The 27,083-nt window shown below is 34.4% G+C and overlaps 1 protein-coding gene across 3 annotated transcripts in view; it reads right to left on the reverse strand.

The window, feature by feature from the left end:
* Positions 1 to 961: 961 nt before the first annotated feature.
* The window catches only part of LOC110465341, a 78,216-nt gene continuing 52,094 nt past the window's right edge, over positions 962 to 27,083 (reverse strand). For all 3 annotated transcript variants that reach the window (XM_021521101.1, XM_021521092.1, XM_021521109.1), the window contains 11 exons: positions 26,603 to 26,722; positions 18,900 to 19,100; positions 17,631 to 17,834; positions 16,449 to 16,618; positions 15,594 to 15,652; positions 14,341 to 14,609; positions 13,813 to 13,964; positions 13,218 to 13,276; positions 11,473 to 11,633; positions 10,793 to 10,956; positions 962 to 5,012 (listed from right to left, as the gene is read on the reverse strand). In XM_021521101.1, coding sequence (XP_021376776.1) covers positions 4,623 to 5,012; positions 10,793 to 10,956; positions 11,473 to 11,633; positions 13,218 to 13,276; positions 13,813 to 13,964; positions 14,341 to 14,609; positions 15,594 to 15,652; positions 16,449 to 16,618; positions 17,631 to 17,834; positions 18,900 to 19,100; positions 26,603 to 26,722 — 1,949 coding nt within the window. In that variant the 3' untranslated portion in view covers positions 962 to 4,622. The remainder of the gene's footprint in view (positions 5,013 to 10,792; positions 10,957 to 11,472; positions 11,634 to 13,217; positions 13,277 to 13,812; positions 13,965 to 14,340; positions 14,610 to 15,593; positions 15,653 to 16,448; positions 16,619 to 17,630; positions 17,835 to 18,899; positions 19,101 to 26,602; positions 26,723 to 27,083) is intronic.

The raw sequence follows: 27,083 nt of genomic DNA on the forward strand, positions 1-27,083 counted from the left end.
CACATTACTGCAATGGGCCTCTTGGTTATGTAAAGGCAGTACTTGTTCACATCACTGCGTTGGGCCTCTTGGTTATGTGAAGGCAGTTGTTCACACCACTGAGTTGGGCCTCTTGGTTATGTGAAGGCAGTTGTTCAAATCACTGCGTTGGGCCTCTTGGTTATGTTATGGCAGTACTTGTTCACATCACTGAGTTGGGCCTCTTGGTTATGTGATGGCAGTTGTTCAAATCACTGCGTTGGGACTCTTGGTTATGTGAAGGCAGTTGTTCACACCACTGAGTTGGGCCTCTTGGTTATGTAAAGGCAGTCCTTGTTTACATCGCTGAGGTTGGCCTGTTGGTTATGTGAAGGCAGTACTTGTTCAAATCTCTGCGTTGGGCCTCTTGGTTATGTGAAGGCAATTGTTCAAATCACTGAGTTGGGCCTCTGGGTTATGTGAAGGCAGTTGTTCAAATCACTGAGTTGAGACTCTTGGTTATGTAAAGGCAGTTGTTCAAAACACTGAGTTGGGCCTCTTGGTTATGTGAAGGCAGTACTTGTTCAAATCACTGCGTTGGGCCTCTTGGTTATGTAAAGGCAGTTGTTCAAATCACTGAGTTGGGCCTCTTGGTTATGTTAAGGCAGTACTTGTTCACATCACTGAGTTGGGCCTCTTGGTTATGTGAAGGCAGTTGTTCAAATCACTGAGTTGGGCCTCTTGGTTATGTGAAGGCAATTGTTCAAATCACTGAGTTGGGACTCTTGGTAATGTAAAGGCAGCTGTTCAAATCACTGCGTTGGGCCTCTTGGTTATGTAAAGGCAGTTGATCAAAGAAAACAGTTGAAGCTAGACAAGCAGAGCCTGATAAATAGACGATGGATGCTGCACAATGGCAGGAAGCTCATTTGCCCTTTGGCGACTATATATATAAACAATAAAACAATACTTGTTTGACTATATATAAACAATAAAACAATACTTGTTTGATAGCTTGGCATATTTTATTTCTTCTTACAAAACTGCAAGTCATTTGTGAGTGGAGTATACAAAATGTGAACAAACATTGTGTGTATACGATCTACAAATGTTTATCAGAAGTAATTTTTATGTGATTGCAACTTATTGAAGCTGAATGTTTTTAAAAAAAAAACAATTTTCATTAAAGCAAGTTTTTTGCAAGGTTTTTTGTTTTTGCTTGATTATCTCCAGTCTGAAACTCAGCCATGTTTGCCTTAAAATTTACATATAGCATTCAATTTATGCAAGCAGAGTTGCTATACTTTCACAATTAGCACATATGGTACTGTACCGCATTTATATCAAAATAGAATAAAAAAATTGTAGAATTGATAAATCATGGAATACATTTATTCAAGTAATCAAAGAAATGCATTCATTATCAATTATCAGGTGTATCATTTCTAATAAAAAAAGTGTGTTTATGCTAGACTATCGTGTACAATGTTTAACACTGATAAGCAAAATTACAGTGAATTACAATATACAAAGTTTCCCATGGTAAACAAGGAAATGTTTCTCTTTTATTAAACAGTATTGAAATAAAGTTCCGATATAAACTCTACCAGAAGAAATTACATTCATTGGGTCATGAACGTAGTTGGAATCAGTGTCAATTTGATGCTTATATCTCCTCCCATCTTGCATAATGTGACATCATCGGTAAACAACAGTTGATGAAAGGCTGTTCCGTGAATATTGTTTGCAGTGGTGATACTGACATTTCCATACTGCAAATATTAGGGAACGGTTTTATTTAGATCACAATAATAAATATAATTTTTGATTGGAAATATTACAGCAGGCTTCCTGGAATGTGTATGCATCCAACTTCTGTTCATGCCAAAACATCAAACATGAAGAAAATACCACTTTATCTCTATGTGCTAAGCAGTAAATATTCAATGATCACCAGTAAGAAATATATCACAAGGATTGTTCTAATCAACTTCTTTAAGGTTGTATATATATAATGTATTTATATGGCACATTTAGGTCAAATTTAACTCAGAAATAATCTTCGTATTTATCAAAACTGAAAAAAAAAGACATGACCTGCAATTCAAAAGGGTCACTTTTAGATAATACAGTATCCATGAAAATATATTTCTTCACATATTTTTGAAAAATAAAAAATAAAAAATAAAATAAAAAAATTGACTTAGTATCTTTACAATGTTAGTTAATTATCCAAGCTCGAGATAACCTGGATCCAGACAAGTAGAGAAATCACATATTCATGTTTGATTTCAATCATGATATAAAAATAGATATTTATCTTGAGCAGCATATTTTAATTACAAATGTTTGCAACGTCTCAACGATTCCGTTTCATTTAATACGATACAACAGATAAATAAATACCCTAAGCGAGTATATGAAGAATTATGGGTACATAGAAATAAGAAAAAGTATTCATTTGAAAAATAAATCTGTTTCTACCTACATAACATTTGTCCTAGGGACTATATCAACCAACTTCTTCCTAATTATCAATAACACTGATTTCCTGGAGAAGTGTAGACTAAGGTACCTGATATGCTTCCTGGTTAATTATCTGTGCGAGTATTTTTTTATTATATTTGTTTCTGATTTATTCATATTTCTAGAACTATTATTATTTGGTGGGTTGGTAGTGGGTTGAGCACTTGTCTTTCACCAAGGCAGCCTGGGTTTGATTCCCCAACCGGACATGAAAAGGTATGGGGTTACCTGCCCGACGACCAGATATTTCTCTGGCGCGCTAACATACGGGCCAACAAGAGTGATTATATAAGTTGACATAACCGGTTTCACAATTGATGCAAAATAAATCAAGTTTACTTTTCACTTTATAGTCCTCGAGTATTCAATATGACAATAAGTTTCTTAATTTTTTAACATGTTATACACTGGAATGTGATGTGAGCTAATATTTAAAGATAAGTTGGACAAATATGAACACTGTAACATTTATAACAAAAGAGACTTCACTAAAAAATGATAATGTGATGTAAACAATAATTAATGTATCAAACATGAGTTATCCCAACAAATAGATTAATATTGTAATATGAAAGCTGTAGAAAATTGGCCTTCACACATCTTTCATGACAAGCTATCATTAAGCACATTATGTTAAATCGTTCACCCGAGTTATCCTCTTACATTCCTTTCCATTTCTGTATGTATTAATTACATAACAAAAATTTGTTTCAAAAAACTTTTCAATCTATCTTGTGATTATTATTGTGTGTGTGTGTGTGTTTTGTTTTATAAGGTAACATTAATTTCTATCTGTAAAACAAAATTACAAATAGCTTGAAACTATCACATAAATGTGGAAAATTAACTCAATTGGGGTCAGAAAACCCCTCTAGATCCGTCGCCGATTTAATATTCTTTTTCTTAAACTTTATATAATAGTGAACATTATTCCTTTCAAACGTCATTCTCTTTTTCATATAGCACTTTCTTACTGGAGAAATATTTCATATAGACAACAAAGTAACAATGGGACATGGGAATACAAAGAGACAATATCTGTTTTGGCCGATAATACACACAGACACAAAACATTCCAGTAGCAGTACATCATGGCTACAGTACTATGTTGAGAGATACATGTTATATCAGAGGGTTAAATATCAAATTAAAAAAAATATTTAATGCTCTCATAAGCTATATTTGTGATATTTATGCTTAATTCCATTATACAAAAAAGTAAAACCCGATTTTTACTTGTTATTAGACACCTGAACACTCACTAGTATGACACTTAAATAATAATAATTGCAGTCAAAGTTACTTCCCCTGGTGTTGGTGCTACTTTTGGTAGTATTTGAATAAGACTTTTATTTTTTTACTCATTTTGTTGCTTATTTTTTACCTAATATAAAATTAATGACAAAAAAGGATTATTGCATAAAAAATACATAATTTGGATACAGTCAGGCAAATAAAGACAAAGATTGAAGAAAGCAGTTAGAAAAATTTACCCGTTGCGTATGTGAAATCATTGAAAAAATAAATCTTCTAAAAGGAACGTTTTTCTAAGGCATTCTAAGGAGCGTATAAGTCTTACCAATTGATATAATGTTTTTGAAAATGACAACGATATATCACTTTTATTGGCCAAACTTTTATAACAATACAAAAGTTATATCATACCATTCCACACCCAACATCAATGTTTTTGAACTGTAAACAGGTTTTTTAATGTCATGAGGTTAGGTCTGATGTTGCATAAATCTGATGAACATGGCATCGGCTTGATTTGCCAAAAAACACCTTTAAAGAGATATACAATTTTTCCATCAAAATGTCATTTTACTGATATGATGTCTTTGCCCGACATGTCAAACAATTAAGTTAGTATATAGCTATTGTTGTACTTTCCAAAGACCATATAATCTATGTAAACACTATTTAATATATTTAATTTCTGGTCTGGGGATATAGTTAGACCATATTATCTATGTAAACACTATTTAATATCCGGTCTGGGGATAAAGCTAGACCATATTATCTATGTAAACACTATTTGATATCTGGTCTGGGGATATAAGTACAAAGGAACTGTTCAAAACATCAGGAAAATAGCATAACCCAAACTTTCCCCGACTCCTTGAGAAGCCTGTTTTCTAATTTGTGACGTAGGTCTCGATACAGAATTCCGGCTCCTGCTGAGGGACATCATTGGCTGGCTGTGGCTGCTTTTGAGGCTGTGCCTGTTGGGTCTGTATGCTGGCCGGCTTTCGCTGAGGAACCTTGCTTTGTTGTTGCTGGATATTCTGAATGACAGGCATCTGGTGCATCGCCTGAAGCTGAGGAGCATATGTAGGCTGCATATGCTGGTTGTCGTAGATGAGACCATCGTAAGCAGGGTTGGTATTTGGTCCACTGGTACTTTCTACCCAGCTCTGATACTGATTTTCACTCGTTTTACTATTCTGTTTAAATCCCGACCTGGTCACCTGACTACTGCCGTTGCTGCCATTGCCATTCAAATGTTCAGGTAAATATCTGTGCTCCTGTTTAAAAGAGAAGTATTTTAAATTCAACTATCTTCATTTTAAAGTCACAAGAGTCAATCGATATAGCCGAGACTAGGAAACGTTAATTTATCATGTTTGATCCTGTGTAAACATAATGGTATAGCAGAGACTAGGAAATGTTAACTGATGATGTTTGATCCTGTGTTAACATAATGGTAAAGCAGAGACTAGGAAATGTTAACTTAAGATGTTTGATCCTGTGTTAACATAATGGTATATAGCAGAGACAAGGAAATGTTAACTTATGATGTTTGATCCTGTGTAAACATAATGGTATAGCAGAGACTAGGAAATGTTAACTTATGATGTTTGATCCTGTGTAAACATAATGGTATAGCAGAGACTAGGAAATGTTAACTTATGATGTTTGATTCTGTGTTAACATAATGGTATATAGCAGAGACTAGGAAATGTTAATTTATGATGTTTGATCCTGTGTTAACATAACGGTATAGCAGAGACTAGGAAATGTTAACTTATGATGTTTAATCCTGTGTTAACATAATGGTATAGCAGAGACTAGGAAATGTTAACTTATGATGTTTGATCCTGTGTTAACATAACGGTATAGCAGAGACTAGGAAATGTTAACTTATGATGTTTGATCCTGTGTAAACATAATGATATAGCAGAGATAAGGAAATGTTAATTTATGATGTTAGAGACTAGGAAATGTTAACTTATGATGTTTGATCCTGCGTAAACATAATGGTTTAGCAGAGACTAGGAAATGTTAACGTATGATGTTTGATCCTATGTAAACATAATGGTATAGCAGAGACTAGGAAATGTTAACTTTGACATCTGTGCTCCTGTTTAAAAGAGAAGTATTTTAAATTCAACTATCTTCATTTTAAAGTCACAAGAGTCAATCGATATAGCCGAGACTAGGAAACGTTAATTTATCATGTTTGATCCTTCCTAAACATAATGGTATAGCAGAGACTAGAAAATGTTACCTTATGATGTTTGATCCTGTGTAAACATAATGGTATAGTAGAGACTAGGAAATGTTAACTTATGATGTTTGATCCTGTGTAAACATAATGGTATAGCAGAGACTAGGAAATGTTAACTTTGACATCTGTGCTCCTGTTTAAAAGAGAAGTATTTTAAATTCAACTATCTTCATTTTAAAGTCACAAGAGTCAATCGATATAGCCGAGACTAGGAAACGTTAATTTATCATGTTTGATCCTTCCTAAACATAATGGTATAGCAGAGACTAGAAAATGTTAACTTTGACATTAACTACAGTAGAAAATTGTTATACTGTCGCCAACACTTGTCAAGAAGAATTTTGGCGCTATAAATTGGTTTTGTAATAAATTTGAAAGATATAAATTACATATAAAGAATTTTTTATGAAAAAGTGAAAAAGTGACATTGAAATCTTTTGGCAGTAAATGAGATGGCAAATGGAACATGAGGGACATTCTATTCACGCCGCTGTCTAGAGTAATGTTATCTAAAAACTTCAGTTATTACATGAGTTGACAATTAATCCTGTAGACATCCTGCCAATTTAGCTCTGACCAGATATGTTGACATGAGAAAGTCTGTATACTATGGTCATTAAAGAGCCGTGATTGCATATATAAACAATGTCGTCTACAATTAAAATACTGAAGTAATTTTTCAGGAACAATTTATGAATAACTTATATAATTACCAATGGCATACAATTAAAAGTTGTTGTGAAACATTAACTGAATAAATACAACAACCTGGTTTGTTAGCACCGTCATAAATTAGATTAACAGCTTATTAAAGCAGAGTCATGATTAGGCATACTCTGCAAGAACAGCACAGGGGTACATTTATAATCAGGTGTCAAGATGATCAATCTCATGGACTTGTTGTATTAGCATATTATCTGGCAATTTGTCCCTGCCTGGTAATAAGCCCACCCATATTTGATGCAATTCAGTACAAATACCAATAAATGTTATTTATTATCTGTTATTATATGCATGAAAATTTCTCGCAATCACATTGGTCGGATCATGTACACGTGACCAGTTCTCAAAAACTCATGTAGACTGGTTACCCGGTGAATATCGATTTCTAAATATAGCCTATATGGAAATACCCCGGAACCTGTCGTAGCGCATGCACAGTTAGACCGGAACGCGATCTGTCAGACGACATTAGAAGATGGCTGCTGGCGAACGTTTCTCCTCCGTTACATCTGAAAATTACCAAAACTATTCGAGGATAAAGATGCTGTTAACATAAAAAGGCCATTGAACACGCAGTGCATGTCCTCCATGCTTATCTTAAGAAAAAGAACCTAGACGACGTCTTCGAAAGCTACCATGCTAAACTGTTGAATTCAAACCTGGCTAAATTTTACACGGAGGCTAGCGTACAAAAATCAGAACCTTGAGTGTCATTTTGTTTTATTTTATTGTTGAAGCATATAATAAAACAGCAAATGATGCAACAATCAATAACTGCATGCTCACAAAAGCAGATAACTCTGCAATACAAAAAGACGGAATTGCAGGATAAATATGGTAATAAACATACGGTATGTAATTGCAGGATACCGTAAATACAGTTATAAAATACTGTATGTAGTTTAGGATACCGTAAATACAGTTATAAACATACTGTATGTAGTTGCAGGATACCATAAATACAGTAATAGTAATAAACATAAAGTATGTAATTGCAGGATACCGTAAATACAGTTATAAACATACTGTATGTCCTTTAGGATACAGTAAATACAGTTATAAACATACTGTATGTAGTTGCAGGATACCATAAATACAGTTATAAACATACTGTATTTAATTACAGGATACCGTAAATACCGTAGGAATTAGGATAAGCATGCAGCGTTGCCATTTTTTAAATGTTAATTATTAGTTATAAGTGTGAAAACGTGTGAATTTTAAAAAAAAAATGCATTTTATATACTGCAACAATATTCAAAATATAAATTTGAATTAATAATTGATCAAATGCTACTTACTATCAAGTGTAGGTTTTAATTGAATTTAAATTAATATTTTGTCAAATAGCAGTCTATACTAAAATTAAGTAAATTTTAGATATTGTCCGAATTATTAAAGTAATGATATTGTCCGAATTAGCCAAGTAATGATATTGTCTGAAATAATAAAGTAATGATATTGTCTGAATTAATAAAGTAATGATATTGTCCAAATTAATCGAGTAACATGATATTGTCCGAATTAATCAAGTAATGATATTGTCTGAATTAATCAAGTAATGATATTGTCCGAATAAGCAAAGTAATGATATTGTCCGAATTAGCCAAGTAATGATATTGTTTGAATTAGCCAAGTAAATGATATTGTCTGAATTAAGCAAGTAATGATTTTGTCCGAATTAATCAAGTAATGATATTGTCCAAATTAATAAAGTAATGATATTGTCAGACACATCAAACTCTAGCACACTTTTGAACAAAAAATATTTATGTAAAAAAAAACAACAACATTTAGTTAGTAAATAAGTCTCTTTATAATCTCTAAAATTTTAGTTCATACTGAATTTTTTAAAATTAAGATTTATTTATTTCAAACATACAAAATACAAAGTGTATAATTATAATATACATATATGAAACCTCTTTTAAACAAAATGACCATTTTACTCCATTGAATGGTTAACCATCAGTTTAGTTAGATTTGAATGTTGATAAAAACAAACAATTTCTCCATTTCTCCTAAGTAGCCATCAGCTAGAAGTTACTGCTTCATATACTGTCGAGTGGTAATTTTCAACAGAGATTTAATTTCGCTATATTCGTAGTCAACAGAAATAGTGTGAATTAAATTCCCAATGAAGAGATAAAACACCAATTCAGTATCGTCTATTTTACATTGTTTTGATAATCACCTGTAACATTAATCTCATCACGTAAAGTAAGATTTTCAGTGCTATCATTTTACTTAACAACACAGAGCAATATTTAATCCCTGTGAACAAGTTCTGATCAGGACAACAACAAAATATTAAACCCTCAAAATTTAACAACAGTACAGTTTTATGAATATAAAATGTGTTTCATAAACATAATGAAGAAAAAAAGGTAAAATCAAGGTCAATAACTCCAATAACTAGTGAAATCCTAGAACTAACAGCAGAAACGAACAAAAGAAAATCAAAGTACAATGTGTAAAATCAAAGTACTGAAAGTACAGAAGGGTTGGATAGTAATTAGAAAGTTAATATTACACTCTGTAATTTGCTGTCTAAGAAAGGGGAAGGGCGGGGAGGGGGGGNATTGTTAACAATGACCCTGTCACTATATATACTCCAGCATAAGCAGTGATAAGCAGCCCCAGGGAGTATAACAGGGAGGGGGGAATGTGGTGTAAGACCTCAGCTAGCCTTATCACCAAGCTAGCAGACGGTAAGTCAGAAAATATCTTCTTCACACAAATTGTTTGTGAAAGATACTTAATTATAAAGTATTCGATCGCCTAATAAAGTTAAAGAAAATTCTCACACCCATGTTTTATGTTTTGTCCAGTTTGCTAGGGAACAAAGCCAAATCCATTGTAGAAACTGTTTAGCATAGTAGTTTATGTAACAGTAAATATATATGGATGATTTCAACACAGGCCAAATAATTTTAAAAATCAGAGGAGGAAAATTTAGGTTGAAAGTTGTAAATGTACTATCTAAAATAGCAAAATAAGTTTAAACATATATATTAAAAGATATCAAAACTGTGCATATAGACTAAAATTAAATGTTAATGAAGCATAATAGGGTGTTCATGGATATGTATTTCATTCAAATAAATGAACAACATATCACAGCAAAGAATTTTTAATAAACCATTAAACAAATAAAGCATCTAGTATTATGTTAAAGTGTTGGTGAAAAGGAATACACTGTAATGAACATAGATATAGAAAGGTATTTAATCAGCATAACTTAATAAGATAATTGCATTACATCAGATTACACAGAAGTGAACAGTGTTAAGACCAGTTGTTCAGAGCCGACAACTCCAATAATTTTATCAAAAAAGTTATGTAATATCTAGACAAGCTTTCAATTCTATATAGTGATTTTATTATTTATAGACTTGAGCAAGTCTAATGTGTTTGAGAGTCAAGAACATGAATAGACTTGCTCAAGTCAATAAACAGATAATAAGTGATTATGATAGAGATTGATATACAGTCTTGGTAATCTATAAAGTGATGGAGCCGGATAATTGTCAGATGCATAATGCCTCATAATGGTTATCAACGACATTTTGTCAAGAATGTGTCAAATGTAAAATTGCTTTAGAACACAAGATACAGATTTGTCAAAAAAATATTATTAATGTTATTGGCAATGTTTAGGATAAATTTATATGATGTTAGAATTATGATATAGAATATATGAATGTCGTGCATGGTACTTATTTTTTTTCGAAAGATGCATTTGTTACTTGAGCTCGAGTAAATCAGATGTATATATAGTTCATTATGATTGTTTACACATAACTTCTTGATGAAATACAATAAACTTTTGAAGCATCTGCATACCTGTACTGATAAGCAACTAGACACCTTCCTATCAGTTAAATGGAGGTAAGTTTGTGTATAATGACAAATTTCTAGAAATCACCTTGCTCTTTTGACTATGAACAACTGGTGTCAACAGGAAACAAACCAGGGGCCATGCATTACCATGTTAGAGGAACAAAGCGGAAGCCAGCATCTACACTATCATAAGTGTGAAATTGTCGTGCTCCCAGCCATGCCGTTCACTACCTCCTTGGCTTGATGCTTCTTGTTGTGGCTGCGGACAAAGTTGCATATGCCCAGAAGGAGGACGAGAAGTACAGCAGCCCCAACAAATGCCAGGATGATGATGAGAGGAAGCGGCAGATCTTCCACAGTGTCCACATCAACAGGTTTCATGGTTGTTGCGACAACTGAAGCAGACATGTAATGTTATTGATATAAATTATAATGATAAGATGACCTTTGGGATGTCCAGAGCGGTGGTCTCTCAACACAGGTTCAGTAACCATGAAAATTACAGTGTATAGCAAGTTTTAAAAGTGGTCTCTTAACACAGACTTAACAGAGGTGCAGACTTCTCCAGCAGGTTAGCTGTAGTTCATGATAATACACTCTGGTAAAACACAGTAACACACTAGTCAAAACTATTCAAACTTGTCATTTTGCAGTTTTCTATACATTTTTTATTTAGCGTTGATAGAACATATAACATATATGCATAAACCTAATTGAAAATAATAGGATTTTTGATGTCATTTGTTGCACAATCCAAATTGTTTCTATTATCTGGTATGCCAAGATTGTTTTACCGCAATCACAATGAAAATCATTTTTAATTATTGAACCTATTAATGGACATGACACAAATTATATTTCATCCTGAAATGACTGAAGTCAACTAATAGGGGGATACTATGCACTCTTACCTTCTTGAGCCTCACTTATTGTTAAAGAAGAGGTATCAACAGAAAAGCCCCCCAAATTGCCGGAGCCCAAGGCATTCTGTAAAGTTGTGTTGACATCAGTTCTGACCCTCACGGCAGATCCAACAACCTCCACTGTAGAATCCACAATCACGCTCCCTCGTCTGTAACAAGTCAGAAAGTGTAATCCTACGTAATTAGGTTTGTGCGGGACCCGGATAATTATCATTGGTCTGGTATGTACAAGATCATTGGTCTGGTATGTACATGATCATTGGTCTGGTATGTACAAGATCATTGGTCTGGTATGAACAAGATCATTGGTCTGGTATGTACAAGATAATTGGTCTGGTATGTACATGATCATTGGTCTGGTATGTACAAGATCATTGGTCTGCTATGTACAAGATAATTGGTCTGCTATGTACAAGATCATTGGTCTGCTATGTACATGATCATTGGTCTGGTATGTACAAGATCATTGGTCTGGTATGTACAAGATCATTGGTCTGCCATGTACAAGATCATTGGTCTGGTATGTACAAGATCATTGGTCTGCTTTGTGCAAGATCATTGGTCTAGCTGGTATGAACAAGAAACATGTAAATGTATCTTCTTTGTCTGCTGTCTGTAAATGAGATTGCTACCCCTTAAATGTGATCACTGACATCATTGTGGGGGTCGGACTGATGTTATGGTGTGCATATCTTCTAAACCTTATGTAATAGTGACAATGGAAGGTGAGTTTACATGTGTATGTTTAGAACAAGACGGCCCATTAGCCCTTAAACACAACCTGATTGAAATCATGAATATTACACAAAATTTTATGAAAATCTTATTTCAAATGAGTAAAGCATCAATGGGCCAAATATTTCCCTCTATTTTGGGCTTAGTGAACAAAGGATCTCACAAAAGTTTGGTCACTAATTCTGATAAATTTTTGAGAATAGACATTCTGATTCTGATCCTTATACTTTCAAAGAGAAACATCATCATTTGAAAATTTTGCACTTTAAAATATGTGACCACTTATACGTTCCTGCCCAAAAGACACCTAGCTGGGAATGAGACGTTCTTGTGTATAGATTGTGATCCTCATCATTTAAAGATCATCTTTAACCCTTTCACCACTGTAGACCGTAATGGACTCATCCAGATCAATGGTTGGTAGAGTCTGACTAAAGTTACATAGGGGTGAAATGGTTAAAGAAACACCAGCAACATTTAATCATGTGGAATCAATTAAATTTAATAGGTAGAGTATGTTTGGAAACAGAACTTATAATGTACTTCATGATACACCAGTTAGTTAGGAAACAAAAAAAACATATATATCATATGTTAACCAGAGATGGTGTCAAAGCCACCAAATGCTGGCCTGTTTAAAATTTTATCGTATATAAAATTTGTTTGTAAAAATGTAAAGTTCAAAAGTCTAAAAAAAAAAAAATGAAATTAATTTCTAATTTTAACTTCACTTCATCAATATTTTACCCCACAGGAACCTCTGTGCAAAATATCAGCATCCTAGTACACATAATGAATGACAAGCTTCTAAATAACTTGCAGGAAAACCTTTAGGATTTTCACGCTGACTCTCATGCCGGGGGTATCGCTATAGCTCTCTGTTCTTCAAACAGGCAAGTTAAAAACTGGTCAATGAGAAAGCAGTTGATACATATTATGTGAATCAAATGAGTTTTGTAGGAAAAAGCTTAAAATTTTGATAAATATTTGTTACTTACTTAAACCCTTTTACATAGACAACCACGAAGCCGGAAATTTGTGATAAAGAGGTTACCAACTGAAACAGAAAACAGAGCACATATGAGACCAACCAACTGATCCATTCATTGAAGGTTAAGAGTACAAAGAAATTAGGATCGTTTATTACCACTGGCACAGTAATAAAACATTTAAATCATTTCCTACCTATGTATTCCATAGAAACAAATCTTGTGATGCATTTTACACTGACTTTCCCATAGACCTCAACTTTAGGTAAGAAACTTTCCCATAGACCTCAGCTTTAGGTAAGAAACTTTCCCATAGACCTCAGCTTCAGGTAATAATAGCCCATGTACTTGTTTCTGATTAATAATAATTTTGTTGGACATGACGATAATTAAGATTTTGTATGACATAGAAAATACACTAATATTCAACTTAAATATTATATTCCACCTAAAAATTGATAAAATCATAACACAAAATGTAATATGTAAATAACCTGATGATTATAAATGTCAGTCTTAATTGGATGACTACATTACTCAATTACTTGGAAATTGACTCATCTGAGTCACCGAGATTTTTACCACTACATATGAGCTGACTTACACTTGCTTCTACCCGAGACTTCAGTGATCTGAATGCATTAGAGGTTTCGTCCGAAAATTCTTCCTGCCAAAGGATGTTCAGAAGTCTGATCTGCACGGTAACTGTATGTTTGGGCCCAGTCACAGTTGTGGGTGCAGGTGTCGTAGATTGGGCTGTATGATAATGTACAGAAGTTACTCTTAAGACTTGACTTCGATACCAATTGTTACTAGAGGATTTTATAATACGTTAACATATCGTAATTTGTTACTGCACAGCAAATGGGATCGATTCTCAGTTTTATGTAAGCAAGGCATCTTTCTTTTTACTTAAATCTCTCATAGCACATATTGTATCATCAATGTGCGCATAAAAAAAAATCTTTTAAAAAAATATTGAAGTGCCATATGACTTATCAGTAATTGATTTTTGAAGTTTTCTGTGTTTAACAATACTGACTACATGGATTTTTTTTCTTTTCGAGACAGTCTTATTTTGAAGGGGCAACTTTCATCAAGGTTTTAGCATGCAAGTGTGTATGATACTTACCACCGCCACCACACTGGACACAGAACTGCTGTCTAATTGGTGTGCTGTCATGGTAACCAATATTCTTAGTGACTGGGTCAAATGTTCCTCCCAGACCAAAGAAGAAGTTTAGGCAGGAATCTGGGGTTAGTTGTATGTCTGTTGCTGTGTCAGGGGTGGTAAGTGGCCTGGTAAAGTTGAGGACGGTGATACCGTTTGCCCGAGATCCTGAGACATCAGTTAAGGAGGAGTTTGTATCCTCTACTGGCATGAATCTACCTGCGGCCCACCTGTACAAAGTAAAAAAAAACTTTTAAATAATTTAGCAAGAAAATTAAATGTGAGCTAGAACTGTCACCAGAATGGAAGACAAATACCAACCACTTGCACGTTAGCACGTTAGAAAACATTTTTTAAACAAAGGGGTATAACTCAATAAATTGAAGAGGTTACTAAATTCAAATTTTATCCACATTCGCCTGATGAAAGGTTTCTGTGTACTACATATAATTTAAATTGGTGCAGTACTTTTGGAGTAGTAGTGCATTTTAACAATGCTGTGTCTACAGACAGACAGACAACTCAATGCCAGTATACCTCCACCCAGCTACCTCTGCTGAGGAGGGGGATCAGTAGTCAACATTTATCATCTCAATAACATGTTAACACGATTCCAGCATACGTTAATTAATACACCACCACTCTGGTTCAGCATCATTTTGCTGAATAAGTTTCACCAATACATAGTCAACAGTCTAACATGTTCAACAGAAAGAAACAGAAACACCTAAAACCTAATTAACAGTCACCCGATAGATAGCTATTACATGTAGGAAACAGTTAGGTGATATAAATGTCAAAGCCTAATTACCGCATAACTTAAATATATGATTTTGTTACTCACTCAAAAAAAGTGTATAATTATGTTTTCAAACAAAGTTACTGGCTATGTATTGTAAAGGGGAAAGATTATGTAATGTACCGTCTACGAAACATTTATTGGTCGTAGTTTCTGCACAATTGATATACAAGTATTTGCACTAAATTGATTTTTACAATAAGATTTGATATATTTTACGACCAATTCTTTTGCTATTGATGTATTTCTAAATCCTTAACATATTTTACTATAGTAAGTAAGTTTCAGTTTGATGTGTTTATTTTGGTGAATGTCTCTTTTTACAGTCTCGTTTGGCCCTGAATGATTCGATAGGCCGTTAAACAAACAATTTTTGTGATGTAACTAACGAATCAATGGCCTAGTAATGAATCACCTGTCGGTCATTACTGCTACCCCGTCTACAACCCAGCCGGCCAGGACATCAGTATCAGGCTGAAAAAAACAACAATCTTACAATCACGGCTGGAAAAGTTTTTATAATGATTCAATTAGAATTTTTAACTTTCACTGTTGTCATTGAGAAGTAATTTCAATGAAGCTTGCAGTGAAAGGCACTTTGATATCATCAGAAAACACAATATGCCATATATAGCATAAGGTAGGACATGTCCCTAATTAATAAAGTAGAAATAAAATTCCATAATTCTATAACTTTTAGTCTTTCAAGTCATCAACAAAACTTAATTGACTTTTCTCAGAAGATTCTCTTTTTGGAGATACTGTAGTGCGTGACTTCATCAAAATTCAAGAGAATCTCATTTACATATTTTTTTTATAATTGCTTGGTTTATGATTATGTGGTAACATTTTAAAGCTGTATATTTTTTTATCACATAATTGGCCTGTTATCCAGTGAATTCGCCCGTGTAATATTTTTACATCTGTCACTAGTGTAATATACCCTGGAGCGTTTTTCATTGCCTGTGCCAGTCAGAAATCGATTGTGACGTCATAATATGGATAATGACGTGATGTCATAAATTGTGAATGGCGCAACAAAATGTCTGTCTCCGTTTGAATAAGCCCTCTACATTTTGGCTTTAAAACCTGTCAAAATGTAAGTTTTCTGAGTTATGTGATAAAAAGTATCTAATGAGACCACTCAAAGTTTTTATTATTGCTCGCCTGAAGGCTCGCAATAATATAAACTCCTAAGACTCGTTTCATAAAATCTCATATGAAATGAAAACTCATTTAAGATACTATATACATTGTATACAGTACTTACCATTTCATTGTTAGCAGACAAACCCAGAGCAATATACTGATTATCCGCAACTTGAGCTGTCATGCTAAATCTTATAGCAGACTCGGCCGGCACGTACATCCAGGTCACCATGTGATCTCCGTTTGACCACATGCAGCTATCTGATTGGCCGGGGTCTGTTGTAGGTTTTTCTGTTAGTAGATATGGTTTAGATATCAGTCTACAATGATGCTGTTACTCATACGAAACAGCAGCTATCCCCTTAACATATTTCAAAGTTTGTTTATTTGTTTGTTGCAAAATTCAACACAATTGTCTTGCTTCTCAGACAGTTGAGCAATGTTTTCCACACAGGAAAATTTAAGTTAAGGATAAAACCTATCATGTTTGGCGAGACTGAACACAATATCAAAAGACATTATAGGGTCGATGGATAGCAATATATGGGTGTTGCATCATTTTTACATTTCTTCAACTGACACTCAATGATCCAATAGAGTAAGAACAGCTACACAGATGATGTCTATGGTCGCAGGGACGTATAACTACATGAACTGAATTTTATGACCATGCGGTTGGATAACCAGATTATTTCCTAAATCTGCAGGGTGATCTATTATGTATTTCAGTAAGTTACAATATTTTTGTGAGATATTAATATTTGTATTAAATCATTAGGCTTCATTTGTAAATAGAAATCTTCCGTGATTATTAATTTTATTCATGATTACTGTCAGTGTTGAAATATAACATCCTCACAATTGCAATTTGAAGTATTCAGGAATAAAAATCACAGTTATACACTATGTAGTTTACAAAATACAGTTGATCATACAAAATTTAAGTTTGTTAGTACTGGCAGAGGCAGAGTGTTATATTTCACGTTTTAGTTACTATCTTTAACACTTTGTGAGAGGTCCATTTCAGACATGTTCTATTAACTCATTCACCCTGAAATTTCATAACGAACTATTTCAACATGTGAAATGGAAGAGTTCAAATGTGTCTTCAGGGTTGAATGAGTTAGCTTCATCCTTTTAAAGTCACACAGATTCTTAAAGATAACAAACATTGTGTGAATAAATATCTATATAAAATAGATCTATTTTCCTTGTTTTTGAAAGCAACGCATTTCACTTGATCAATAAACATAATATGTCTTAATATATATTTAACAAGTGGACACTGTGTTTAGTTACTCACTCAAAAAGTTGACTCTATTTGTTCCTCGTTTGATGTTACCATGGTATTTCAATTCATCCACTTTGTAGAATAGTTTATTGGAAGCTGTGGCTACGGCCTCCAGACCAGAATTAGGGAGGTGATTATAACCAGAATGTTCCTGCCCATGTGCCCAGATCACGTGCATGAAGTCATTGGTTATTTCATAATCTGTTCTCTCATTGGCTAAAATAGAATATTCCAAAATATTAGGTTTATTGTAAATTTAAAGAACAAAACATACCATAAGTCAGAACACATGCTGTTTTCGACTCAAAAACGATAGAAAAAAACAAAAACAAACACCAAAACAAAGAAATTAAGAACCCCAACACAACAGCACGTTAAGGAGTAAACCTAGGTGTTTCTGACAGGTAAACAATTCCAGTACAACTTGTGCCACCTGTCATAATGAAGCTGTGGGATCTAGGAAATAATATTGGGCACCGATGATGTCATAGCAAAATTGAAGGCACAAATTAAAGATAGCTGTTCGATTGGTCTCATGTAAAAATACCTGACCAATCACTATAAGCTAATACACCTGTCCTTTGAAGATTACAGAGGAGCGATCTGCGACTTCAAAGCCAGTCAGTTTTTACCATTACAGCACAGTGAGATTCTTTTGATGTACATCAAAGGATCGAAAAAGTCTTCCTGCCTCATCAGCAAGCTGGAATACACTGGTCTTTAATTTCTTTGCTATGACAAATTCAAGGGGTTAGGAGAGCGTAAGTGAGGGTAACCCCTGGAGTATCGAGGATGGTATTTTAGCTACAGATACAAACATCCCATTTTCATTGGAAATCGGGTCAAGACAATGATTGTAACAAGTCGTTGTATATTGAACCATCTCTGGTAGAAAGCCTTGACTACATTTAAAATACTTTATAAAAACAATTCATTAAAACATGTTACTTAAAGAATAACAAGAATTATTTTTCATGGACAAATGAAAAATGTGTGCACAAATCTGCAGAGCAGTTAATGCACAAAAATGCACGCTTTTCTGGTAAATACTGTGCAATCTTGGTTATTATTCAATTATGAATTTTTTTAACAGTGAAAATGATGTGATATGAACTGATAATAACCCACCAAATATTAATTTATCAAATATACTGTACATTCACTGGAAAACAACATTTGTATGCCTTTCTACATCTTCAATACTTTGCAAGATTTCACTTACACTTTCTACACTGATCAGTTTTTCTCAATATCATATGATTTTTTTTCTGTTAAAATCACCTGTTAATTTCCTCCTGTACAAGATTCTGGTGACTCCACCCTCCTCAGTACCAACGGCAGCTGTCAGACTTTCGCTACCTCCAAAGTATGTGTCCCTATGTGGAGTGGAGCGATCCCTCGAGTAGTAATCTCCAATACGACTTCGATGTCCCTTCGCAGAGCCAATTACCATGTCAGTACAGTCCATTGCATGTACAGCACCTATAAATAGGACAGGGTAACATCACAAGTCAGTCACATAACTAGTATAGCACCTATAATTAGGGCAGGGTAACATCACAAGTCAGTCACATAACTAGTATAGCACCTATAACTAGGACAGGGTAACATCACAAGTCAGTCACATAACTAGTATAGCACCTTTAAATAGGACAGGGTAACATCGCAAGTCAGTCACATAACTAGTATAGCACCTATAAATAGGACAGGGTAACATATCACACATCAGTCACATAACATAACCAATACAACACCTATATTTAGGGCAGGGTAACATATCACAAATCAGTCACATAACATAATCAGAACAGCACCTATAAATAGGGCAGGTTAACATCACAAGTCAGTCACATAACATAACCAATATAATACCTTTAAATAGGGCAGGGTAACTTATCACAAATCAGTCACATAACATAATCAGAACAGCTAGCACCTATATATATAGGGCAGGTTAACATCACAAGTCAGTCACATAACATAACCAATACAATACCTTTAAATAGGACAGGGTAACATATCACACATCAGTCACATAACATAAGCAATACAACACCTATATTTAGGGCAGGTTAACATATCACAAGTCAGTCACAAAACATAATCAAAACAGCACCTATAAATAAGGCAGGGTAACATCACAAGTCAGTCACATAACACAACCAATACAATCCCTTTAGATAGGGCAGGATAACATATCACAAATCAGCCACATAACATAATCAAAACAGCACCTATAAATAAGGCAGGGTAACATCACAAGTCAGTCACATAACATAACCAATACAATCCCTATAAATAGGGCAGGGTAACATATCACAAATCAGTCACATAACATAACTAGTATAGCACCTATAAATAGGACAGGATAAAAATATCACAAGTCAGTCACATAACATAACTAGTATAGCACCTATCAGCACCTATAAATAAGGCAGGGTAACATCACGAGTCAGTCACATAACATAACTAGTATAGCAGCTATAAATAGGACAGGGTAACATCACAAGACAGTCACATAACTAGTATAGCACCTATAAATAGGGCAGGGTAACATCCCAAGTCAGTCATTTAACATAACCAGTACAACACCTAGTACAACAAGTCAGTCACATAACATAACATAACATAACAAGAATAGCACCTATAAATAAGGCAGGGAAACATCAAAAGTCAGTCAAATAAGACAGGGTAACATCACAAGTCAGTCACATAACATGACTAGTATAGCACCTTTAAATAAGGCAGGACCTATAAATAAGGCAGGGTAACAACACAAATCAGTCACATAATATAACTAGTATAGCACCTATAAATAAGGCAGGGGAACATCACAAGTCAGTCACATAACATAACTAGCATAGCACCTTTAAATAAGGCAGGGTAACATCACAAGTCAGTCCCATAACATTACCAGTACAACACGTCACAAATCAGTCATTTAACATAACCAGTACAACGGATAAATAAGAAAGGGGAACATCACAAGTCAGTCACATAACATAACCAGTACAACCCCTATAAATAAGGCAGGGTAACATCACAGGTCAGTCATTAAACATAACCAGTACAACACCTATAAATAAGGCAGGGCAACATCACAAGTCAGTCACATAACATTACCAGTACAACACCTCACAAATCAGTCACATAACATAACTAGTATATCACCTATAAATAAGGCAGGGTAACAACACAAATCAGTAACATAACATAACTAGTATAGCACCTATAAATAGGACAGGGTAACATCCCAAGTCAGTCACATAACATTACCAGTACAACACGTCACAAATCAGTCATTTAACATAACCAGTACAATAACTATAAATAAGGCAGGGTAACATCACAGGTCAGTCATTTAACATAACTAGTACAACCCCTATAAATAAGGCAGGGTAACATCACAAGTCAGTCCCATAACATTACCAGTACAACACGTCACAAATCAGTCATTTAACATAACCAGTACAATAACTATAAATAAGGCAGGGTAACATCACAGGTCAGTCATTTAACATAACTAGTACAACCCCTATAAATAAGGCAGGGTAACATCACAGGTCAGTCATTAAACATAACCAGTACAACACCTATAAATAAGGCCGGGTAACATCACAGGTCAGTCATTTAACATAACCAGTACAGCACCTATAAATAAGGCAGGGTAACATCACAATTCAGTCACATAACATAACCAGTAAAACACCTATAAATAAGACAGGGTAACATATCACAAATCAGTCACATAACATAACCAGTACAACACCAATAAATAAGGCAGGGTAACATCACAAGTCAGCCACATAACATAACTAGTATAGCACCTATAAATAAGGCAGGGGAACATCACAAGTCAGTCACATAACATAACTAGGATAGCACCTATAAATAAGGCAGGATAACATCACAAGTCAGTCATATAACATAACCAGTACAACACCTATAAATAGGGCAGGGTAACATCACAAGTCAGTCATTTAACATAACCAGTCCAACATATAAATAAGACAGGGTATCATCACAAGTCAGTCACATAACATAACTAGTATAGCACCTATAAATAAGGCAGGATAACATCACAAGTCAGTCATTTAACATAACCAGTACAACATATAAATAAGACAGGGTATCATCACAAGTCAGTCACATAACATAACCAGTAAAACACCTATAAATAAGGCAGGGTAACATATCACAAATCAGTCACACAACATAACTAGTATAGCACCTATAAATAAGGCAGGATAACATCACAAGTCAGTCATATAACATAACCAGTACAACATATAAATAAGACAGGGTATCATCACAAGTCAGTAACATAACATAACCAGTAAAACACCTATAAATAAGGCAGGGTAACATATCACAAATCAGTCACACAACATAACTAGTATAGCACCTATAAATAAGGCAGGATAACATCACAAGTCAGTCATATAACATAACCAGTACAACATATAAATAAGACAGGGCATCATCACAAGTCAGTCACATAACATAACCAGTAAAACACCTATAAATAAGGCAGGGTAACATCACAAGTCAGTCATTTAACATAACCAGTACAACATATAAATAAGACAGGGTATCATCACAAGTCAGTCACATAACATAACTAGTATAGCACCTATAAATAGGGCAGGGTAACATCACAAGTCAGTCATTTAACATAACCAGTACAACACCTAGTACAACAAGTCAGTCACATAACATAACATAACATAACAAGTATAGCACCTATAAATAAGGCAGGGTAAAATATCACAAATCAGTCACATAACATATCTAGTATAGCACCTATAAATAGGACAGGGTAACATCGCAAGTCAGTCACATAACTAGTATAGCACCTTTAAATAAGACAGGGTAACATCACAAGTCAGGCAAATAACATAACCAGTAAAACACCTATAAGTAAGGCAGGGTAACATATCACAAATCAGTCACATACCAAAAATAGTATAGCACCTATTAATAAGGCAGGGTAACAACACAAATCAGTCACATAACATACCTAGTATAGCACCTTTAAATAAGACAGGGTAACATCACAAGTAAGTCACATAACATAACTAGTAAAACACCTATAAATAAGGTCGGGTAACATATCACAAATCAGACACATAACATAACTAGTATAGAACCTATAAATAAGGCAGGATAACATCACAAGTCAGTCATTTAACATCACCAGTACAACGTATAAATAAGACAGGGTAACATCACAAGTCAGTCGCATAACATAACATAACATAACAAGTAGTACAACACCTATAAATAAGGTAGGGGAACATATCACAAATCAGTCACGTCATTTAACATAACCAGTACAACGTATAAATAAGACAGGGTAACATCACAAGTAAGTCACATAACATAACTAGTATATCACCTATAAATAAGGCAGGGTAAAATATCACAAATCAGTCACATAACATACCTAGTATAGCACCTTTAAATAAGGCATGGTAACATAACAAGTCAGTCATTTAACATAACCAGTACCACGTATAAATAAGACAGGGTAACATCACAAGTAAGGCAAATAAGACATGGGAACATCACAAGTCAGTCACATAGCATAACCAGTACAACACCTATAAATAAGGCCGGGTAACATATCACAAATTAGTCACATAACATAACTAGTATATCACCTATAAATAAGGCAGGGTACCATCACAAGTCAGTCACATAACATAACTAGTAAAACACCTATAAATAAGGTCGGGTAACATATCACAAATCAGTCACGTCATTTAACATAACCAGTACCACGTATAAATAAGACAGGGTAACATCACAAGTAAGGCAAATAAGACATGGGAACATCACAAGTCAGTCACATAACTAGTATAGCACCTTTAAATAGGACAGGGTAACATCGCAAGTCAGTCACATAACTAGTATAGCACCTATATATAAGGCAGGGTAACATCACAGGTCAGTCATTTAACATAACCAGTACCACGTATAAATAAGACAGGGTAACATCACAAGTCAGGCAAATAACATAACCAGTAAAACACCTATAAGTAAGGCAGGGTAACATATCACAAATCAGACACATAACATAACTAGTATAGCCCCTATAAATAAGGCAGGATAACATCACAAGTCAGTCATTTAACATAACCAGTACCACGTATAAATAAGACAGGGTAACATCACAAGTAAGTCACATAACATAACTAGTATATCACCTATAAATAAGGCAGGGTAACAACACAAATCAGTCACATAACATAATCAAAACAGCACCTATAAATAAGGCAGGCTAACATCACAAGTCAGTCATTTAACATAACCAGTACAACACCTAGTACAACAAGTCAGCCACATAACATAACATAACATAACAAGTATAGCACCTATATATAAGGCAGGGTAACATCACAAGCCAGTCACATAACATAACTAGTATATCACCTATAAATAAGGCAGGGTAAAATATCACAAATCAGTCACATAACATACCTAGTATAGCACCTTTAAATAGGACAGGGTAACATCGCAAGTCAGTCACATAACTAGTATAGCACCTACAAATAAGGAAGGGTAACATCACAAATCAGTCACATAACATAACTAGTAAAACACCTATAAATAAGGCCGGGTAACATATCACAAATCAGACACATAACATAACTAGTATAGAACCTATAAATAAGGCAGGGGAACATATCACAAATCAGTCACATGACATAACTAGTATAGCACCTTTAAAGAAGGCAGGGTAACATCACAAGTAAGTCACATAACATAACTAGTATATCACCTATAAATAAGGCAGGGTAACATATGACAAATCAGTCACATAACATAAGCAATACAACACCTATATTTAGGGCAGGTTAACATATCACAAGTCAGTCACAAAACATAATCAAAACAGCACCTATAAATAAGGCAGGCTAACATCACAAGTCAGTCATTTAACATCACCAGTACAACGTATAAATAAGACAGGGTAACATCACAAGTCAGTCGCATAACATTACCAGTACAACACCTCACAAATCAGTCACATAACATACCTAGTATAGCACCTTTAAATAGGACAGGGTAACATCGCAAGTCAGTCACATAACTAGTATAGCACCTATATATAAGGCAGGGTAACATCACATGTCAGTCACATAACATAACTAGTAAAACACCTATAAATAAGGCAGGGGAACATCACAGGTCAGTCATTTAACATAACCAGTACAACGTATAAATAAGACAGGGTAACATCACAAGTCAGTCATGTAACATAACCAGTACAACACCTAGTACAACAAGTCAGCCACATAACATAACATAACATAACAAGCAACACCTATAAATAAGGCAGGGAAACATATCACAAATCAGTCAAATAACATAACTAGTATAGCACCGACAAATAAGGCAGGGTAACATCCCAAATCAGTCACATAACATAACAAGTATAGCCCCTATAAATAAGGCAGGGTAAAATATCACAAATCAGTCACATAACAAAACTAGTATAGCATCTATAAATAAGGCAGGGCAACATCACAAGTCAGTCAAATAACATAACCAGTAAAACACCTATAAGTAAGGCAGGGTAACATATCACAAATCAGACACATAACATAACTAGTATAGCCCCTATAAATAGGGCAGGGTAAAATCACAAGTCAGTCATTTAACATACCCAGTACAACACCTATAAATAAGGTAGGGGAACATATCACAAATCAGTCACATGACATAACTAGTATAGCACCTTTAAAGAAGGCAGGGTAACATCAAAAGTCAGTCACATAACATAACAAGTATAGCACCTATAAATAAGGAAGGGTAACATCACAAGTCAGTCACATAGCATAACCAGTACAACACCTATAAATAAGGTAGGGGAACATATCACAAATCAGTCACATGACATAACTAGTATAGCACCTTTAAATAGGACAGGGTAACATCACAAGTCAGGCAAATAACATAACCAGTAAAACACCTATAAATAACGCAGGGTAACATCACAAGTCAATCACATAACATAACCAGTACAACACCTATAAATAAGGTAGGGGAACATATCACAAATCAGTCACGTCATTTAACATAACCAGTACCACGTATAAATAAGACAGGGTAACATCACAAGTAAGGCAAATAAGACATGGGAACATCACAAGTCAGTCACATAGCATAACCAGTACAACACCTATAAATAAGGCCGGGGAACATATCACAAATCAGTCACATAACATAACTAGTATAGCACCTACAAATAAGGCAGGGTAACATCACAAATCAGTCACATAACATAACTAGTATAGCACCTTTAAATAAGGCAGGGTAACATCACAAGTCAGTCATTTAACATAACCAGTACAACACCTATAAATAAGGCAGGGTAACATATCACAAATCAGTCACATAACATAACTAGTATAGAACCTATAAATAAGGCAGGGTAACATCACAAATCAGTCACATAACATAACAAGTATAGCACCTATATATAAGGCAGGGTAACATCACAAGTCAGTCACATAACATAACCAGTACAACACCTATATATAAGGCAGGGTAACATCACATGTCAGTCACATAACATAACTAGTACAGAAATATCAACTATTAACCCAGTTAACATTACCTTATGTTTCCCCAGGTTAATATGAACTGTTTCCCCTGTAAATAGTTTTTTCCCTTAAATGTTTTTCTCCTATGAATATGTTTCTGCTTTAAACATTGACTGTTTTTCCTAAAATATTTAGTTTTCTCCTGTAAATATTAAGCATTTTCCCTTTTGATATTAACAGCAGTAACTGTTTCCCTGTGAGTTTCATCTGTTAACTACTGTATATATTGTTTCCCTTGTAAATATTATCTAATTCTCCTGTAAATATCAACTGAACAGTTTGCCCATCAATACCAATTTTCCATTTAAGTATAAACTGTTTCGCCTGTAATGATAAACAAGGACCACAACTACAGTAAATAAAAAGGCATACTTCCTGTTGTGACAGAAGTGCCACTTGGTCCAGATGAACCATCACATGATCCTTCAGGTTCCCCCTCCGGTTCTCCGGTCGGTTCTCCAGTTGGTCCCTCCGGCTCTGGCTCTGGTTTTGCTTTTAAAAGAGGGATTTTAGATTCAAAATGTCTTCAAATTTTTCACTATCACTCAATACTCATTGATAAAGCTTAGTTGTTCTCCAGAAGAATAAAAGCCTTTTAAATGTGGCAGAAAAGCATCTAAAAGCATTATACAAAACAAGATACACAATGTAATGTTAGTGTATCAATACAGTTGAGAAGAATCTCAGATAAACTAAACAAGAAATTCCTCATGACACAGGACAAAAATCCTCATGACACAAGGACAAAAATCCTCATGACACAGGACAAAAATCCTCATGACACAAGGACAAAAATCCTCATGACACAGGACAAAAATCCTCATGACACAAGGACAAAAATCCTCATGACACA

This window comes from Mizuhopecten yessoensis, unplaced genomic scaffold, assembly GCF_002113885.1.
Source record: "Mizuhopecten yessoensis strain PY_sf001 unplaced genomic scaffold, ASM211388v2 scaffold1579, whole genome shotgun sequence".
Classification (NCBI taxonomy): Eukaryota; Metazoa; Mollusca; class Bivalvia; order Pectinida; family Pectinidae; genus Mizuhopecten; species Mizuhopecten yessoensis.